The sequence below is a fragment of the Onychomys torridus genome, chromosome 1, assembly GCF_903995425.1.
Source record: "Onychomys torridus chromosome 1, mOncTor1.1, whole genome shotgun sequence".
In the NCBI taxonomy this organism is placed as follows: domain Eukaryota; kingdom Metazoa; phylum Chordata; class Mammalia; order Rodentia; family Cricetidae; genus Onychomys; species Onychomys torridus.
Genome location: NC_050443.1, coordinates 39,785,545 through 39,801,153, shown reverse-complemented (window position 1 = coordinate 39,801,153; position 15,609 = coordinate 39,785,545). Strand labels below are relative to the sequence as shown.

The 15,609-nt window shown below is 40.4% G+C and overlaps 1 protein-coding gene across 1 annotated transcript in view; it reads right to left on the bottom strand.

Moving 5' to 3' along the window:
• The window catches only part of Herc2 (HECT and RLD domain containing E3 ubiquitin protein ligase 2), a 224,647-nt gene that overhangs the window by 42,326 nt on the left and 166,712 nt on the right, over nt 1–15,609 (bottom strand). Inside the window, exons 65-66 of the mRNA XM_036183790.1 lie at nt 13,835–14,060; nt 531–702 (exon numbers count right to left, since the gene is read on the bottom strand). Coding sequence (XP_036039683.1) covers nt 531–702; nt 13,835–14,060 — 398 coding nt within the window. The remainder of the gene's footprint in view (nt 1–530; nt 703–13,834; nt 14,061–15,609) is intronic.

Below are 15,609 nucleotides of genomic sequence, written 5' to 3'. Positions count from 1 at the left end.
CTCTCTTTCCTCCAGCACATGAACTGTGTGAACCAATAGCTGAGGAGCCCCCATGGTACTGGAATAGGCCCTCTGGATAAGTGAGACAGTTGTTTAGCTTGAAGTGTTTAGGGGGCCCCCAGGCAGTGAGACCGGGACCTGTCCTTAGTGCATGAGCCAGCTTTTTGGAACCTAGTGCCTATGGTGAGACACTTTGCTCAGCCGTGGTGCAGGGAGGAGGGGATTGGACCTGCCTCAACTGAATATACCAGACTTTGCTGACTCCCCAGGAGAGACCTTGCCTTGGAGGAGGTGGGAATGGGGGGTGAGGGGTGGAGCAAGACTGAGGGGTGGGAGAAGGGAGGACAGGAGAATCTGCTGATATGTAAAATGAATAGAAAATCTCTTAATAAATAAATAAATAGGTATGGAAGACAGTGGGGGGGGGGAGAAAAAGAAAGGCTCTTTGCTTTTACATACAGAAAAAAAAAATATTATAAAGCCATAAAGTTCACATTGAGGTAGGATTTATAAACCAACACATAGCCTACCTGGCATACATGATCTGCAGTGCTGTAAGGATGTGTGATAAGGCCTGTTGCTTAGCCAGGTTTCCTTCCAGTGACAGGAGGATCTTGGCAAGAGAAGGGCGATTAGGCTTACAGTTATTTGCACCACTTATCTTATTGCTGGCAGAAGAAGAATCAGCATCTGAAGGCACACCTAAAAAGGGAAACAAAAATCAAAGTTGTTTTTAAGATGACAGATTGCTCTTCTTCTATATAGTCTGACTACTTCCGGCTATTCTGAACACAAACCACAATCTGCACTTTGCCGTTTATGAAGCAGCACCTGTGCACATCAGCCAGACTGGAAGACCCTGTGATTTACAGTGCACAGAGTTCTTAAAAGTCTCTTTCCTTGGCAGCCAAAATCTTAGTATGGATGAGAGAGGCACTCAGGAAGTTCCACATACCTTTGAGAAACTATTAGCAAATGATGGCTGCTGGAAAAAAGAAGTCAGTTTTCATCAGAGAAGCTTGCCCCAAGGTTGCCCATGCTCCAGTATGCTAGACCATGTGCACACAGGCAACACTAAATTGACTCAGTGAGTATTTAGAGAGGAGGGAGGAGAGAAGTGATGGGGGACAGGAGAGAAACTGGAGGGGATGGAATGGGGTTGGATTTGATCTAACCATTGTAGTTATGCATGAGTACTTCTTGATTTGGGTGGGTTTTTGTTTTAGTTTTTGTTTTTTGAGACAGGGTCTACGTAGCTCTGACTGTCCTGGAACTCACTAATGTAGAAGAAACTGGCCTCTAACTCAGAGATCCACCTGCCTCTGCCCTGAGTGCTGGAATTAAAGGTGTGTGCCACTGTGCCCAGCAAACATGCATGAATATTAAATAAAATATTTTTTAAAGATATTCTAATCCCTTTTATGGTCTACCCTACTAATTGTAGTTTTAATCATATATTCTAAATTTTGTCGGTCTTACGGTTTCTGTTTCTGTGATAAAACACTACAACCAAAAGCAACTTGAGGAGGAAAGGGTTCATTTTGTTTACATACATGGTTTGCTTCCATATCACAAACCATCATTGAAAAAAGTCAGGGTAGGAATTTAAGGCAGGAACCTGAAAGCAGGAGCTGATGTATAGCCCATGGTGAACTGTTGCTTAATGGCTTGTTCTTCATGGCTTGTTCAGGCTGCTTTCTTACACCCTAGGACCACCTGCCCAGGGTTGACACCACCCCCAGTGAGCTGGGACCTCCTACATCAACCATTAATCAAGAAAATATCCCACACACTTATCTACAGGCACTATGATGGACATAACTTCCTCAAATAACACTAGTGTGTGTCAAACTGACAAAGCTGACCAATATAGTCCTATTATACAGACAGAACATGCCCAAGTTTTGGAAACTCACGAAAGTAGGACACCAAAAGTGCAGAGGAAAAACATGTGACAGCAAAAGAAGCAGACCAGGCCAAGTGAGTCCATCGCAGAGCTCCCTGGAGGGAGAGGTGTGCTAGACAGCACTGGACACAGTGAACTGGAAGTCCTGACCAGAGGGCAGGCCCACAGCCCTCATAAGAACTAAACTCTGGGTTTTGGTAGGACAGATTCCTCGGACAGGACTCAGCAGTGGTCAGGAATCCCATGTTGTCACTCCATATGACTTGGGAGGTTGTTAGCGAGGTGCTATTTTGAGAGGAAATCTACAGCTTAACACTGAGCTACTCTGGGAGCCTGAAAACGGGGAAATCCAAGTGAGAAAGCCTAACATTCCACAGGATGAAACAGCCCTGGGAATCAGCTGTGAAGGGCAAGAGAACCAGGCTCTGGCATAAATCCAAGGCTGCAAGAGGCACTTGGCTTATGCAGTAAAAGACATAATGTTGTAATGTGTCAGGAACAGGTCCCATTAACTGAAAACACACACACACACACACACACACACACACACACACACACACACCCCAAAAACAAAAAAAACCAAAAACCAAAAACCATTGGAGTTTCACAGCTCTGAGCCTGATCAGCCTCTAGAGTCGTTTATCTACTGTTCAGTGCTGCACAGCCCAGGAGCTCTTACTAGTAAGGTGAGTAAGAGGTCTTGAGAGCAAGAAGACAGACCCCTCCCCCTGTACAGTCTCAGTGCTGTGGTTGCTTCCCACACTCCAGTGAAATCGTTAGGCACTACTCCAGGGGATACAATCTGGAAGCCTAGGCGTGCAGCCCACAGACTGAAAGTTAAGAGTGCCCAGCAGAGGTCTCTGGTGCACAAGTAGACGCACAGAAGTACAGACAGACAGCAGACCTCTAGCACAAGACTTCCCTCCCTATCTTTGTCACTTGCACCTACCTGATTGTCCCTAGTAGTTTGAGCAATGATTTTATTTTATTTATTATGTCATTTTTATTCTTCATCAGTTTATGATGTTTTTAGTATTCTCAGGCAGTCCTTTTCTTTCCTTCCTTCCTTTTTTGTTCCACGTTTCCATTTTCTTCACTCTACCATGCTGTTGGTAGTGCTCTGACTTTCTCTTACTCTTTTAAACAAGTCTTGTTTCAATTTTTTATTTCCTTTCTTACTTTTAGCTTGGTTTTCAAACTTTCTCATTATTGAGAATCTTTTTTATTCTTTGTTCTTTCTTCTAAGTCCTTCTTCATTTCTCTTCACCTCCAAAACAGTCTTCTCCATTCACCTTCTTCTATTTGACCCCTCTTATAGTTCCCATTTCCTACCCCTCCTTCACTATGCATTAGTACTCCCACATTTACTCTAAATACTTTTTAACTTCATAGAACATCCTTTGCCATATTCTGTGTATTACCACAATAGCACATTAGTGGGCCTTAACTCAATTTAAGTGTATTTATCATGGATGATTTGATATGTCACTGCTATGCCTGCTTGTATTCTTTGTTGAGGATTACTGGAGATTGAGCCTTCAAAAGTGGGCTGCTCAATAAGATCCCCAAATAAAACTTGAAGTAATATCCAAACTAACACATGTACAAATCACATCTCAGAGATGTAGAAACTTAAAAATGAACAGGCCTCCTCCAAAAGCTTATTCACTAAAGTACTAAACTCAAGACACTGAAAGACATAAAACACACCAAACGAAGATTTCAAATGTTTACTAGTAAAAAATGATGAAAGAGGGGTTGAAGAGATGGCTCAGAAAAGAGCACTGGCTGCTCTTCCAGGGACCCAAGTTCGAGTCCCTGCAGTCATATGGCAGCTCACTATCATCTCTAACTCCAGTTCTAGGGATCTGATGCTCTGTTCTGGCCTCGGTAGGCACCGGGCACATGTGTGGTACACAGGCATACATTCAGGCAAAGCAATCAATACACAAAAGAACACTTTTTTAAACTTACAAAGATCAGTGACCTTAAAGAGGATACAAACAAGCAGATTAACTCAGCCCAAAACCTGGAGAGGGAAGGCAAGGAAAACAGATGGAAAAGTCAGAAAAACTGGATGGGAAGATCAACTCCCCAGAAGAAGAAAAATTAGCAAGAAATTCAGTTTAAAAAGAGAAATCTTTGAAATGTCCAGTGAACCAAATAAAAAACACATAGACAGGAGGGACAGATATGACCAAACAGAAAGAAGAGCGCTCAAGGTGAAAGGCTGGGGAAACAAAGCACCGCACTCAAACATCAGTAAGAAAAAATCCATAGGCAAAGCCACAACAAACAAGAACACTGGGATGCTTCAAGACAGCCACACTGAGGAAGCCACAGGATAGGAAGAGGTGGCTGAGATAAATATTACGGCCACCAAGAACCTACTCAATGGAGTTGAAAAACAAACAAAAAAAAAAACCCACCATCAAGCCCATGTGAAATCATATGGGGTGAATGGGTCATTCAGCTGACACCTACTGGCAACTGAGCAGGAACTCAACCCCAAACTGACAGGACACAGCATGTCCACAACCCTGGTTTTACAGGTTTGATCTACAATAAAAACTACCCTGGACTCCCAACATCACTCTTGCATACATATCTCTTGATAATCTTGCTCTAGTTTCTATGCTGTTCAACTAAGTTTTTATTACTCTGTAGTTTTCCACTCATTCTACTGTATACTCTCTACACCCTTTAGTTTCTCATGTTGTGGTAGTTCCCAACCATAAAATTATTTCATTTCCATTTCATGACTATAATTTTGCTATTATTATGAATCATAACATAAATATCTGATATGCGACCCCAAAGGGGTCATGACCCAGAGGCGGAGAACCACTGCTCTATACTATTCTTCCTATCCACAGCCACACCCATTCTCCTTCTTGCCCTCATGTCGCTCTTTCCCAGCCCTCTCCTTTTCACTCACATGTAACTGTTAACAGCTTTGAAAATCTAAGAACTCTGTAGATCTGAACAGTGAGTTTTCTCACTCCATCTACTTTTCCCTCCTTGATATTTTTGCCTGTTAAATTAAATACTAATGCCTATCCTTGGTCTATTTAACTTCCTACTAACCTTGCAAAGTTGGATCTTACTACACTGTACTGTTCTTCCTTCCTTCAGTTTCCAATAGTGAGTTAGAGAGACAACTAGGTTAACTTAACAACATTTGCAAAGTGAGCCTATCCAGCAACTGTGGATATCCAGGAACTATTGTTTCTGAAGTCAATATTTTACTCACAGAGAAGTGAGCATGTAGACCGAGGTTTAGTCAGTGAACTACACCCTTGTCTACTGAGAGGAGGAACTCAACTCTACCAAAACCCAGTCACACTAGGAGAGTTCAAATTATGAGTGAAAGAACACAGAAAACATAAAGACAAAATAGCCTCAGATGTGCAACACCCAATGCAGAGATCCTTGAGGCATGAAATATCAAAGCAATATTGCCAAAGGTACTGGTTCATGATGGATAGGAAATACACCCTAAACATCCATTAATAGGATGGAGACATAAACAGAGATATAAGATGAATATTTCTCAGTTGTAAAGAAAAGTCAAATTGACATCCTAAGTGCCAGCCCAGCTCCCACGTCTTCCTGACCTTACCTCATTCTAACCATAGCCAACTTCCAGGCCCAGCTCTGTCCATACATGCTGTGCTATGGCATGGCCCAGACTGGTGAGTCTCCTTGATCCTATCTTGACCCTCCCAATTCTCAGCTCAACCAAGGTCCCACATCCAGTGCCCCTACCCTGTCTGATAAGCCCTACTTATACTGGTTGCAACCTCCAGGCTTGGGCCAGGACATACAATCTAGTGCCCACCCAGACCCCTATATCCACCTAACCTTATCCCTCCTCTGCCACATCCAATCTCCAGGCTTAGCCTGTGCTCTAGCACAGCCTGAAAAGTCCACCTGACCCTACCCTGCCAGCATGCTCCCCAATTCCCAGACCATCCCAGGTCTCCAAGCAGGCCATGGTCAAGAATAATGAGTCCTGACTGTGCCTGGCCCAACTTCCAGAAAGGAGGGAGGGAGGGAAGCAGACAAGACAAAAAAAATCAACAAATCTAACAGCTGGTTCTTTGAGAAGACAAGCAAAACTGACAGATCCTTGGACCCACTAACCCAAAAAGATGACCTAAGTAAACAAAATCACAAATGAGCAGGTAAACATAAAGCAGACACCAAAGAAATTCATAATATTGTATTATGTATTAGGGAACACTTGAAAAACCTGTATTTCATTAAATTAAACAAACAAAAAATCTTGGCATATGCTCAAAGAACTCAGAAACAATAGCTAGGAAGTGAAAACCACCTAAATGTCACTTAACTGATGAATGGATAATGAAACTGTGATGCACATATACAATGAAATAGTATTTATTCAGCTGTAAGAAAAATGAAATCATGAAATTTGCAGGAACAGAACTAGAACATACATTATAATGAATGGGGCAACCTAGACCCAGAAAGACAAATGCTGCATGTCCTCTCTCATCTGTGGTTCCAGGTTCTAATTCCTCAGGTGTGAGTATAGAACCTGGAGTAACTACAGAAATGGGAAAGTGAACCTGACACTGGGAGTGGGCAGGATGCTCAAGAGAGGAACAATCAGGGTACAAGTGATATATGAGGAAGTTAGAAAACAAGAGGGGGGCTTTTAACTGGGGATGAGGGAGGACAACAGAGAAGTGGGAGGGAGGGTGGATTAAATAACATTAAGGATGTTTGGAAAAACTACAGGGTATCATATCCTTTTATATTTACCTAAAACTATAAATAATACATAAGTGTGTGTGTGTGTGTGTGTGTGTGTGTGTGTGTGTGTGTAAAAATAATAAGTAAGAAAAGGAGACCATGAATTTGAGAGGGAGCAGGGACATGGGTGGGGGGATTGAAGGAAGGGCAGGAAACAATGTAATTATATTTTTATTTAAATCACAATGTTTAAGTATGAATGAAATCACAGGCATGGGTAGTTCTAGGAATAATCCCTCTGAGTGAGACAACTCAGACCAGCAATGAAACATGTTCTCTTTCATGTGAATCTTTAGATAGCTGTGTCTAAGTTAGAGTACCACAGGAAAAGGAAACCCTAAGGGGCAACGGGGAGGGCAGATTCAAGGGAAGGAGGACAGAATAGACATGGTATGAAGAGTGAAGTGCAGTAACAGAACAGGAAGGGTTAAATGAGATGGGGTACATTAGAGGAAGAGGTACAGGGAGAGCTAAGTAGCACTAGAGATCTTTGAAAAACTCACAGGAAGCCTACTACTGTAGCAGCTTCCTAAAATATATACATATACATAAACACGGAGAACAGACATTCAAATGGAGTTACTTTGAACTGGGAGATGATGCTTTGCCCAGATACCATATGCTATCAACTACAAACCCCAGTGTCAAATACAGGTTACTTCTTTTTGAGTTACTGATACAATTGATTGTTTTCTCTTTTCTGAGTTATTAGAGCTTGGACCCTCAGTCATAGGCCGTTCAATAAGAAGACTCCCAAGAGCCTGGGAGATGGCTCAGCAAGTGGAACTTCTTTGCTGCCAAACCTTATGAGTTCAATTCCTGGGACTCACAAGGTGGAAGACAAGAAGCAACTCCCACAAGTTGTCCTCTGTCCTCCACAGGAAGGCCCCTGCACAAGTGTGTGTGTAAATAAATATTTAAAAATAAACAAGTACCTTTAATCCGGCACTCAGGAGGCAGAGGCAGGTGAACCTCTGAGTTTGAGGCCAGCCTGGTCTATAGAGCTGAGTTCTAGGACAGTCAGGGCTACACAGAGAAACCCTATCTCAAAAGAACAAACAAACAATAAATAAAAATAAACAAGTAAAATATTTACAGCCGGGCTGGAGAGATGGCTCAGCCATTAAAGGCTAGGCTCACAACCAAAAATATAAAATATTTAACAACCAAAGGCTAGAGAGTAAAAACAGAGATAGATGACTATAATCTATTCTATTCATGAGATACAATATTACCATAAAGGTTATTATGACAAGTTCAAGTAGTCTAATACACTCAATAACTTAAAGTAATCACAAAATAAATGAGTGTAGCCCACAGATAACAAGAGGAAAATCATTAAAAAACCACCACACACCAAGAGAACACTGAAGACTAACAGGAAAAAAAAATGACAGAAAATAGATTAAGACAAGCCTATAAATAATCAAATTAAACATAAGGTAACCCCAATTAAAAGACATAGAAAGCAGTGAATTTAAGAAAACTCACCCCTATGTAGCCCATAAGGAAGCTGCATTTAGTACAAACTCAAACAGCTTAAAGTATAGGAAAGATAAACTATGACATGTCATGGTACAGACAACACCATGGTGCTCTGATGGTCCTAGGTATACAGTTCTTGCTGTAATAAAATAACACCCTGACGGAAAGCAACTTAGGGGAGAAAGGGTTTACCTGGTTTTACAATTACAGGGTATGGTCTGCTGAGGTAGAGTCACAGTGGCAAGTGCTCAAGGCATCCAGTAACATCAAATCCACAGTCAAGGACAGAGAGGTATCAATGCAAGATTGCTTGCTTGACTGCTTGCTTGTGTTCAGTTCCATTCTGCATACAGTTCAGGACCCTCTGCTGCCCACAGTGAACTGGGTCTTCCCATATCAGTTAGCTAAATTAAAATAATCCCCCCCAGACTACAGGCTAAACCAAGGTAAACAATTCTTCATTGAGGCTCATAATTTCATTTTTAATTTATTGTTTTTAATCAAAATATAACTAATCATTTCCTGCCCCCCGCCCCCGGCATTCTAGGTTGCACGAAGTTGACAATTAAAGCTAACCACCATTACATACTACATACAGTAATATGAACATAGGCTATCAGTACTATATTAATGCCAGACATTTTAAATTAAGCAAAAAAGCTAAATGAGAAAGCAGATTAGTTCACAAAAGAGTATGAGCAATTAACCAAGGAGATAAATATCTACACTAGAAAATAGAAAGGTCCTAAAATCAAAGACCTATACTTATTAAAAAAAAAAAAAAGAAAGAAAGAAATTAGAAAAGAATAAATTAAACCAAAAGAGTTAGTAGAGACTAGAGCAGAGCTCAATGGGGAAAAAGGGGGTGGGGGGACCAAGACGGCTAGTACAAAGTTGTCCTTTGAGAGCAGTGGGAGCCTCAAGCCAAACTGAAAAGATAAAATATCAATAAAGCGGGCTGGAGAGATGGCTCAGAGGTTAAGAGCACTGGCTGCTCTTCCAGAGGTCCTGAGTTCAATTCCCAGCAACCACATGGTGGGTCACAACCATCTGTAACGAGATCTGGTGCCCTCTTCTGGCCTGCAGTATACATGCTGTGTACATAATAAATAAATAAATAAATCTTTAAAAAAAATATCAATAAAAAATGAAGATGATGAAACCCCTACAGATTCTACAAATATTATACAGAAAATAAGAAAACTTTGCAACCAACTTTACACTAGAAGGTATAACAACTTCCCAACAGACATAAAACCTACCAGAAAACTAGTTATCTGTTAGGACCCTCAATGTACAGTTAAACACATACAGAAAACTCTAGGCCCAGCTGTCTAACTCTGCTGAAATAATAATCCCACGCAAATTTACAAGATAATGAGAATGAAAGGAATACTAAGTACATCATGCCATCAGGCCAGGAACACTGGCAACAAAAGCTGGACACAGACAGTCTAAGAAAAGCACACATCAGTTGTCACCTACAAACAGGATGGACAAGCTCTTACTTGTTAATCCATTATTAATAAAACCATTAGTGTGATGTATAATGGTATCAACTTATTACTATTACTCAATAACACTGATGTGATGGTATTATTAAAATTTTATTATGCATGGCAATGAAAAAGAAACTACATCAAATTTGTATAATGTGGATATGGCTAAAGCAATGCTAAGTGGTAAATTCATAAAAGCTTACATTTAAAAAAGAAAAACTTTAATTAGCTATAGCATTCATCTTAACAAATCACGAGAGAGCAAAGTAACACTAAAGTAAGCACAAAGGAGGAACCAATGAAGGTGAGAACAGAAACCAGTCACAATGAAAGCAGGGAACTACAAACTGAGACCTCGCTAGTTACAAACACTACTCGTGTCCTTCCTGCTTGTGACCCTGGGACAGAGGCTGCCCTCTAAATCACTACACTCTTCTTGCCCAAGATCTCACAGTAAAAAAAAGCCTCTGTTTCCTATGTGCTGGTGTACTCAATTTGTCCCTCCACCCTTTGGTGTTCTTGTATTGGGCATCGAACCCAGGGCCTTGTGCTTGCTAGGCAAGTGCATTAGCACTGAAATACATGCCTGGCCCTTCCCACCATTCCAATAACCAGAGGCCACTCATATCTAGAGGAAAATGAAATAAGCTGAGCTCACAGCATCACATGTGATGACTGGGCAAACCTACACTGAACACAGAATGTAAGAGCTGCAGTATAAACAATTTCTTATAGAAAGGCTCTCTGGTTACAAGTTGGAAAGCAAGGTTAATCAGTCTTTCTGAAAGTTCAAAGAATTATCCTGTCACAAGTATATGTATCCATATGTTCTCTTTCATTTCCTATTAGGGCAAGGCTGCTGGACCTAGAACTCTAATTTTGCTGAGATCTCGGGAAAACTAATACTCATAATAATGATGATGACAACAATAATAAAGAAGCCAAGGAATATCTAAACACACACACACACACACACACACACACACACACACACACACACACACACACACACAGACTGGAAAACCCCACCTAGCACAGACTGCAGTTTTATGGAAGATGATATGCAGACTTGATACAGTATCTGTCTATCAGAATCCCAGCAAGAGGTTTTCTAGACACAGACAAGCTCATACTAAGATGTATGTGGAAAGGCTGAGGAAGTATAACAAGCTCAACAATTCTGAAAGGAGGAAGAATAAGGTCTACCTGATTTAAAAATCATGAAAGTAACACAAGACTGTGTGATAGTGACATTAAGGATCAACGGAGTAAAACAGAAACAGATCTGCACAAATGTGCCCCAGTGATTTCTAACAAATTTGTAGGAGCAACTCAGAAGAACAACAGCTCTCTACAGTGGGGCAATCAGTTTTCCATAAGTGAGGGAAAAGAAAGCTTCAGCAAATGTCTCAGGTGTTACACACAACCCACCACTTAACGACAAATCTTTCAGGAAAAAAAAAAAAATAGGAGTAAAAAACCCTTAGGTCCCAAGACTGACAAAATCATACCTCAGATTTGAAAAAAAAAAAAAAATCCATATAAGAAAAAGCTAATGAATTAAGCTTTATCAGAATTAAAAACATTTGTGCTATAAAAACAAACAAACAAACAAAAGACACCCATAAACCAGAAGACATCATATACAGATCACATATCTAAAAAAGAATATGAAGTATCTGGTATCCATAAAAAACTTTAAACAGCAGACAAAAAAAAAAAAAAAAGAGTCCGGAGAGAGAAACAAAACACAATGGGGGAAGGGGGCACATTACCAACACGCTAAGTTGGTAATTAGTCACTTTTCTTTGGCTGTGAGAAGACTTTATTTTAGCATACAGTTATACAGGGAGAGTCTAAAATATGAGGGAAGCTATGCAGCAGGTGCCAGGAGCAGGAAGCTGAGAGAACACATCTTCAATAGTAAACACAAAGCAGAGAGAGAACTGGAAGTGGGGGGTGAGGCTGCACCTCTCAAAATGCATTCTCAATGGCTTACTTCCTCCAGCAAGGCTGCAACTCCCCCTAATCTCCCTAAACAGTGTAACCTACAGAGGACCAAGGACTCAAATGCCCAAGCCTATGAGGGACATTTCCAATTCAAACCACCACAGTCAGTAAGCACATCCAAAGGTACTAATATTAGCAAGACCACAGTGAGATGCCATCACACAACCATCACAATGGTGAAACAAAAAGAGGTGAACCCAGAGCTCAAAGAATACTGTGAAAGAGGGTACAGAAAGACTGCAACATCAGAGAACCAGGACATTTGCTACAAGATACTATCTTCTATCTATGACAGGGAAGCTAGACCCACAAAATATGGCTGTAGTGGTATTGTGTCCCCCAAAATATTGTGCACCCTAATAAACTTATCTGGGGTCAGAGAACAGGACAGCCACTACATACAGAAGCTTCTTTGGTGGCACTCACACCTCTAATCATAGCATTCCAGAGGCAGAAATCCCTCTGGATCTCTGTGAGTGCAAGGCCACATTGGAAACACCCAGGCATGGTGACACACGCCTTTAATCCCAAGAAGTGAGCCTTTAAGACCAGGGAGTGATGGCAGAAAGCAGAAAGATATATAAGGTGTGAAGACTAGAAACTAGAAGCATTTTGGCTAGTTAAGCTTTTAGGCTTTGAGCAGCACAGTTCAGCTGAGATCCATTTTGGATGAGGACTCAGAAGCTTCCAGTCTGAGCAAACAGGATCAACTGAGGAATTGACAAGGTAAGGAAGCTGTGGCCTGTTCTGTCTCTTTGATCTTCCCAGTATTCACCCCAATACCTGGCCCAGGTTTGATTTTATTAGTAAGACCATTTAAGATTCCTGCTACATATGGTCACCTAAACAATATCAACATGATAACAACACCAGCTGACATGCCAACATGAATGGAAGAAATACCACAAGGCTCCACTGCTTGATGAAGCAAGCTAGAGTCAACTAATGGCTGCTGAGAAAGAGAGATTCAGTGTTCTCCAGGGACCAGTCCCCCGATAGGTTATCCAACTTCAAGTGGTCAGCCCTAAACACATGTACACATGAGCAATACTAAATGGATTCAGTAGGGATGTGTGTGCATGTGTGTGTGTATATGCATGTGCATGTGTGCGTGCTAAAGAAGAAGGAATCATGAATGAGGAGATGAGAGTACTTGAAGATGGAGGAGGTAAACTGATGTAAATACAGTACCCAGGCATGAAATTCTCAAAGAAAAGTAAATTTATAAACAGTGCTTTTTGGACATGGCGTGACAGTGCTCTCATGAACTCAGTAGCTGTGGCTGCCTGCACAGGACTTGTCCAAGATCAACTTTACCATAGGGTGAAAAGGGGTTCAAGAGCCCCCATTCCTACGTGAGGAGCTATTGGCAGTTGGTAGTTTCTGGGAGGGGCAGTCAATTTTCCTATTAGGTGGACCCCACTCCAATGAACAGCCCCACACCCAGAAGTTATGTAGAGATAGCACAAATTGGAGTCCATGGATTATTAAACTTTTTTAAAAAGGTTAGAATGGGAAGAGGCAGGGAAGGGGAAAATCTGGGAGGAGTTAAGGGGATTAACTGAGGGTGAATATGATCAGCACACATTGTATGAAATTCTGAAATAATTCAAATAATTTTTTCAAAAACAGTGAGAATATGTACAGGAAAAAATGGATTATTCATCCATTGCTAACAAGAATGTAAAAGACTATAGTTGCTATAGAAAACAATTCGACAGTTTCTAATGGCATGCACTTATAAAGATATTCACAAGCATCTATACCAAAGAATCAAAAACTTGTTTTCACTCACTAAAAAAACTTTGATATGATAAAGAACGTTAATTTGTAACAATCAAAAAACACAAAGATTTAAATGCTCTTCAATGAATGAATAAAGCATGAAGTAACATTCAGTAACAAAAAGAAACCAATTCTTGACACAAACAGCAACCTAAGAGGATTCTACAGGGTATACATCACATTGTGTGAACAGAGGAAATCACAAAAGTATCATCTACACAAATGAAATGAGAGAAGCTACACATTTTAGAGATCAGAATAGCCCAGCCTGGAGGTTAACAGCAGTACAGCCTTCCTCACACTACTATACACATCTAGGCTGCTACTGCAACCAATAGGATGTCTGAAAAGGTTTAAATTCTGTTACCTAAATATGAAGCACCCAACGGGTCTCTTGCTGTCTGGAAGAGGACAGGTTCGTGGACAGAGGGTGTGGCTACATCCACTGTTGTCCATGCTACGCTATGTGATGACCCACAAGCCACTCGAGTGATCTTCTGGCCTTCCAGGCCTTGCACCAGTGTGGGCTTTCTGTTAACTGTGGTTGTGCCATTGCCCTGCTGGCCATGGTCATTGTCCCCCCAAGCATACACCTGTGAAGGGGGAAAGAATTTACAGTTTTAAATTTCACATCATTTCTAAAAACACTTACTTGAAAATGCATAAAACATATATCATGGCACACAAAAGAAATGCACTCTTAAAGATAAAAAAATTATTTCACAATATAACAAAAGAGCATGAGTACATATAGTTCTGAGGGGAAAAAAATCAACCATGAAAATGCTTGCCAACAACTATAAATGTTACTTAATATTATTCTAATTAATTTATCCTTTTTTGGGTGTGAGACAGAGGATGCAGGGTACATCATTGCTTTGGCTAAGTGCAGTAAATCCACCACACTATAAACTGTAAAGAAAAAGAAAAATACCATGCTCATTTTTCACGTAATTTGCTTTTAGGTTTTATAGAGTATAATTCACTTCAGACTAAACAGTAATGTTAATTTCATTTTCATAAACCAAATTTAAAATATGGCTCCTTGGGCTAGTCATGGCATATTCTTCTCAAAGCAACAAAATCAGTAATATCTATCAAATCCTGTGCATTTCCAAAATAAAGTAGGTATAGCTTCTATCATGTAAATATAGCCTCTATTGTGTTGGTATACACTCTATCATATAAGTATAGCTATACCTATTATGTAGGAATAGCTTCTATCATGCATCAGGTTTTTTTCTAAATACTGCTAATAGCTTAGGTGTAGGAGTATTTTCACTAATTTTTATATTCCAGCATGTACTTCAGAATAGAAAGGAAGGTTTGCCAAGACCCCCAACCCAACCCTGACAATTAAGCAATACACCAGTAAACAAGATGAACACTGCTCCACTTTAACAGCTCTCCAATATTAGGTTGGTGCAAAACAGATTACAGTTCTGGAGCATGAACTTTAAATTACTGTAAGTAGGTTCAAAAAGTACTTATTAATCAAAACAAGAACCATTACAACCAATAGATATATTTTTGCCAATGAAAAATAAGTTTATTTGTTCATATAGTATAAAAATCCAAGCTGCAGGATTTGACAAAGTCTTAGAAAGTATTTTCTGCATCCTGTTTTGTGGCAATGTTTTCCCTGCAAGGTATTTGAAGCTGTGGTAGGTGGTTGGTAAGAGGTCTGGTGGATGAGGCAAAAGATCATAGCCCAGCTAGATTAACCTTTGAATCACTAGTTGAACAAACAGTTCATCTCAATGATTTGCTGAGCATAATTCTCAGATGCAATGGTTTGGGCAATCATAAAGCAATAATGGATCACACTAGCAGCACACCGTCAACAATGACCATGGCCTTTTTCTGTTTTGTTTTATGTTTGTTTTGTGCGAGTTTTGTTTTGGAAAGTGCTTTGGAGTTTCTTCTCTATCTAACCACCAAGCATGTCACAGACGGCTGTCCTATACATCATGATCTAATCAAGAAATAGTTCCATTACTCATAGATCAAGAGAGGACAACAATGCAAAACAATATTTCCTTCTTTTTGTACAGCTCATGAAGCTCCCACTTCTGGGAAGTTTTCTCACTTTCCAATTTTCTCTAAATACTGAGTGACTGTTGAGTTAGTTGGCAACATCCT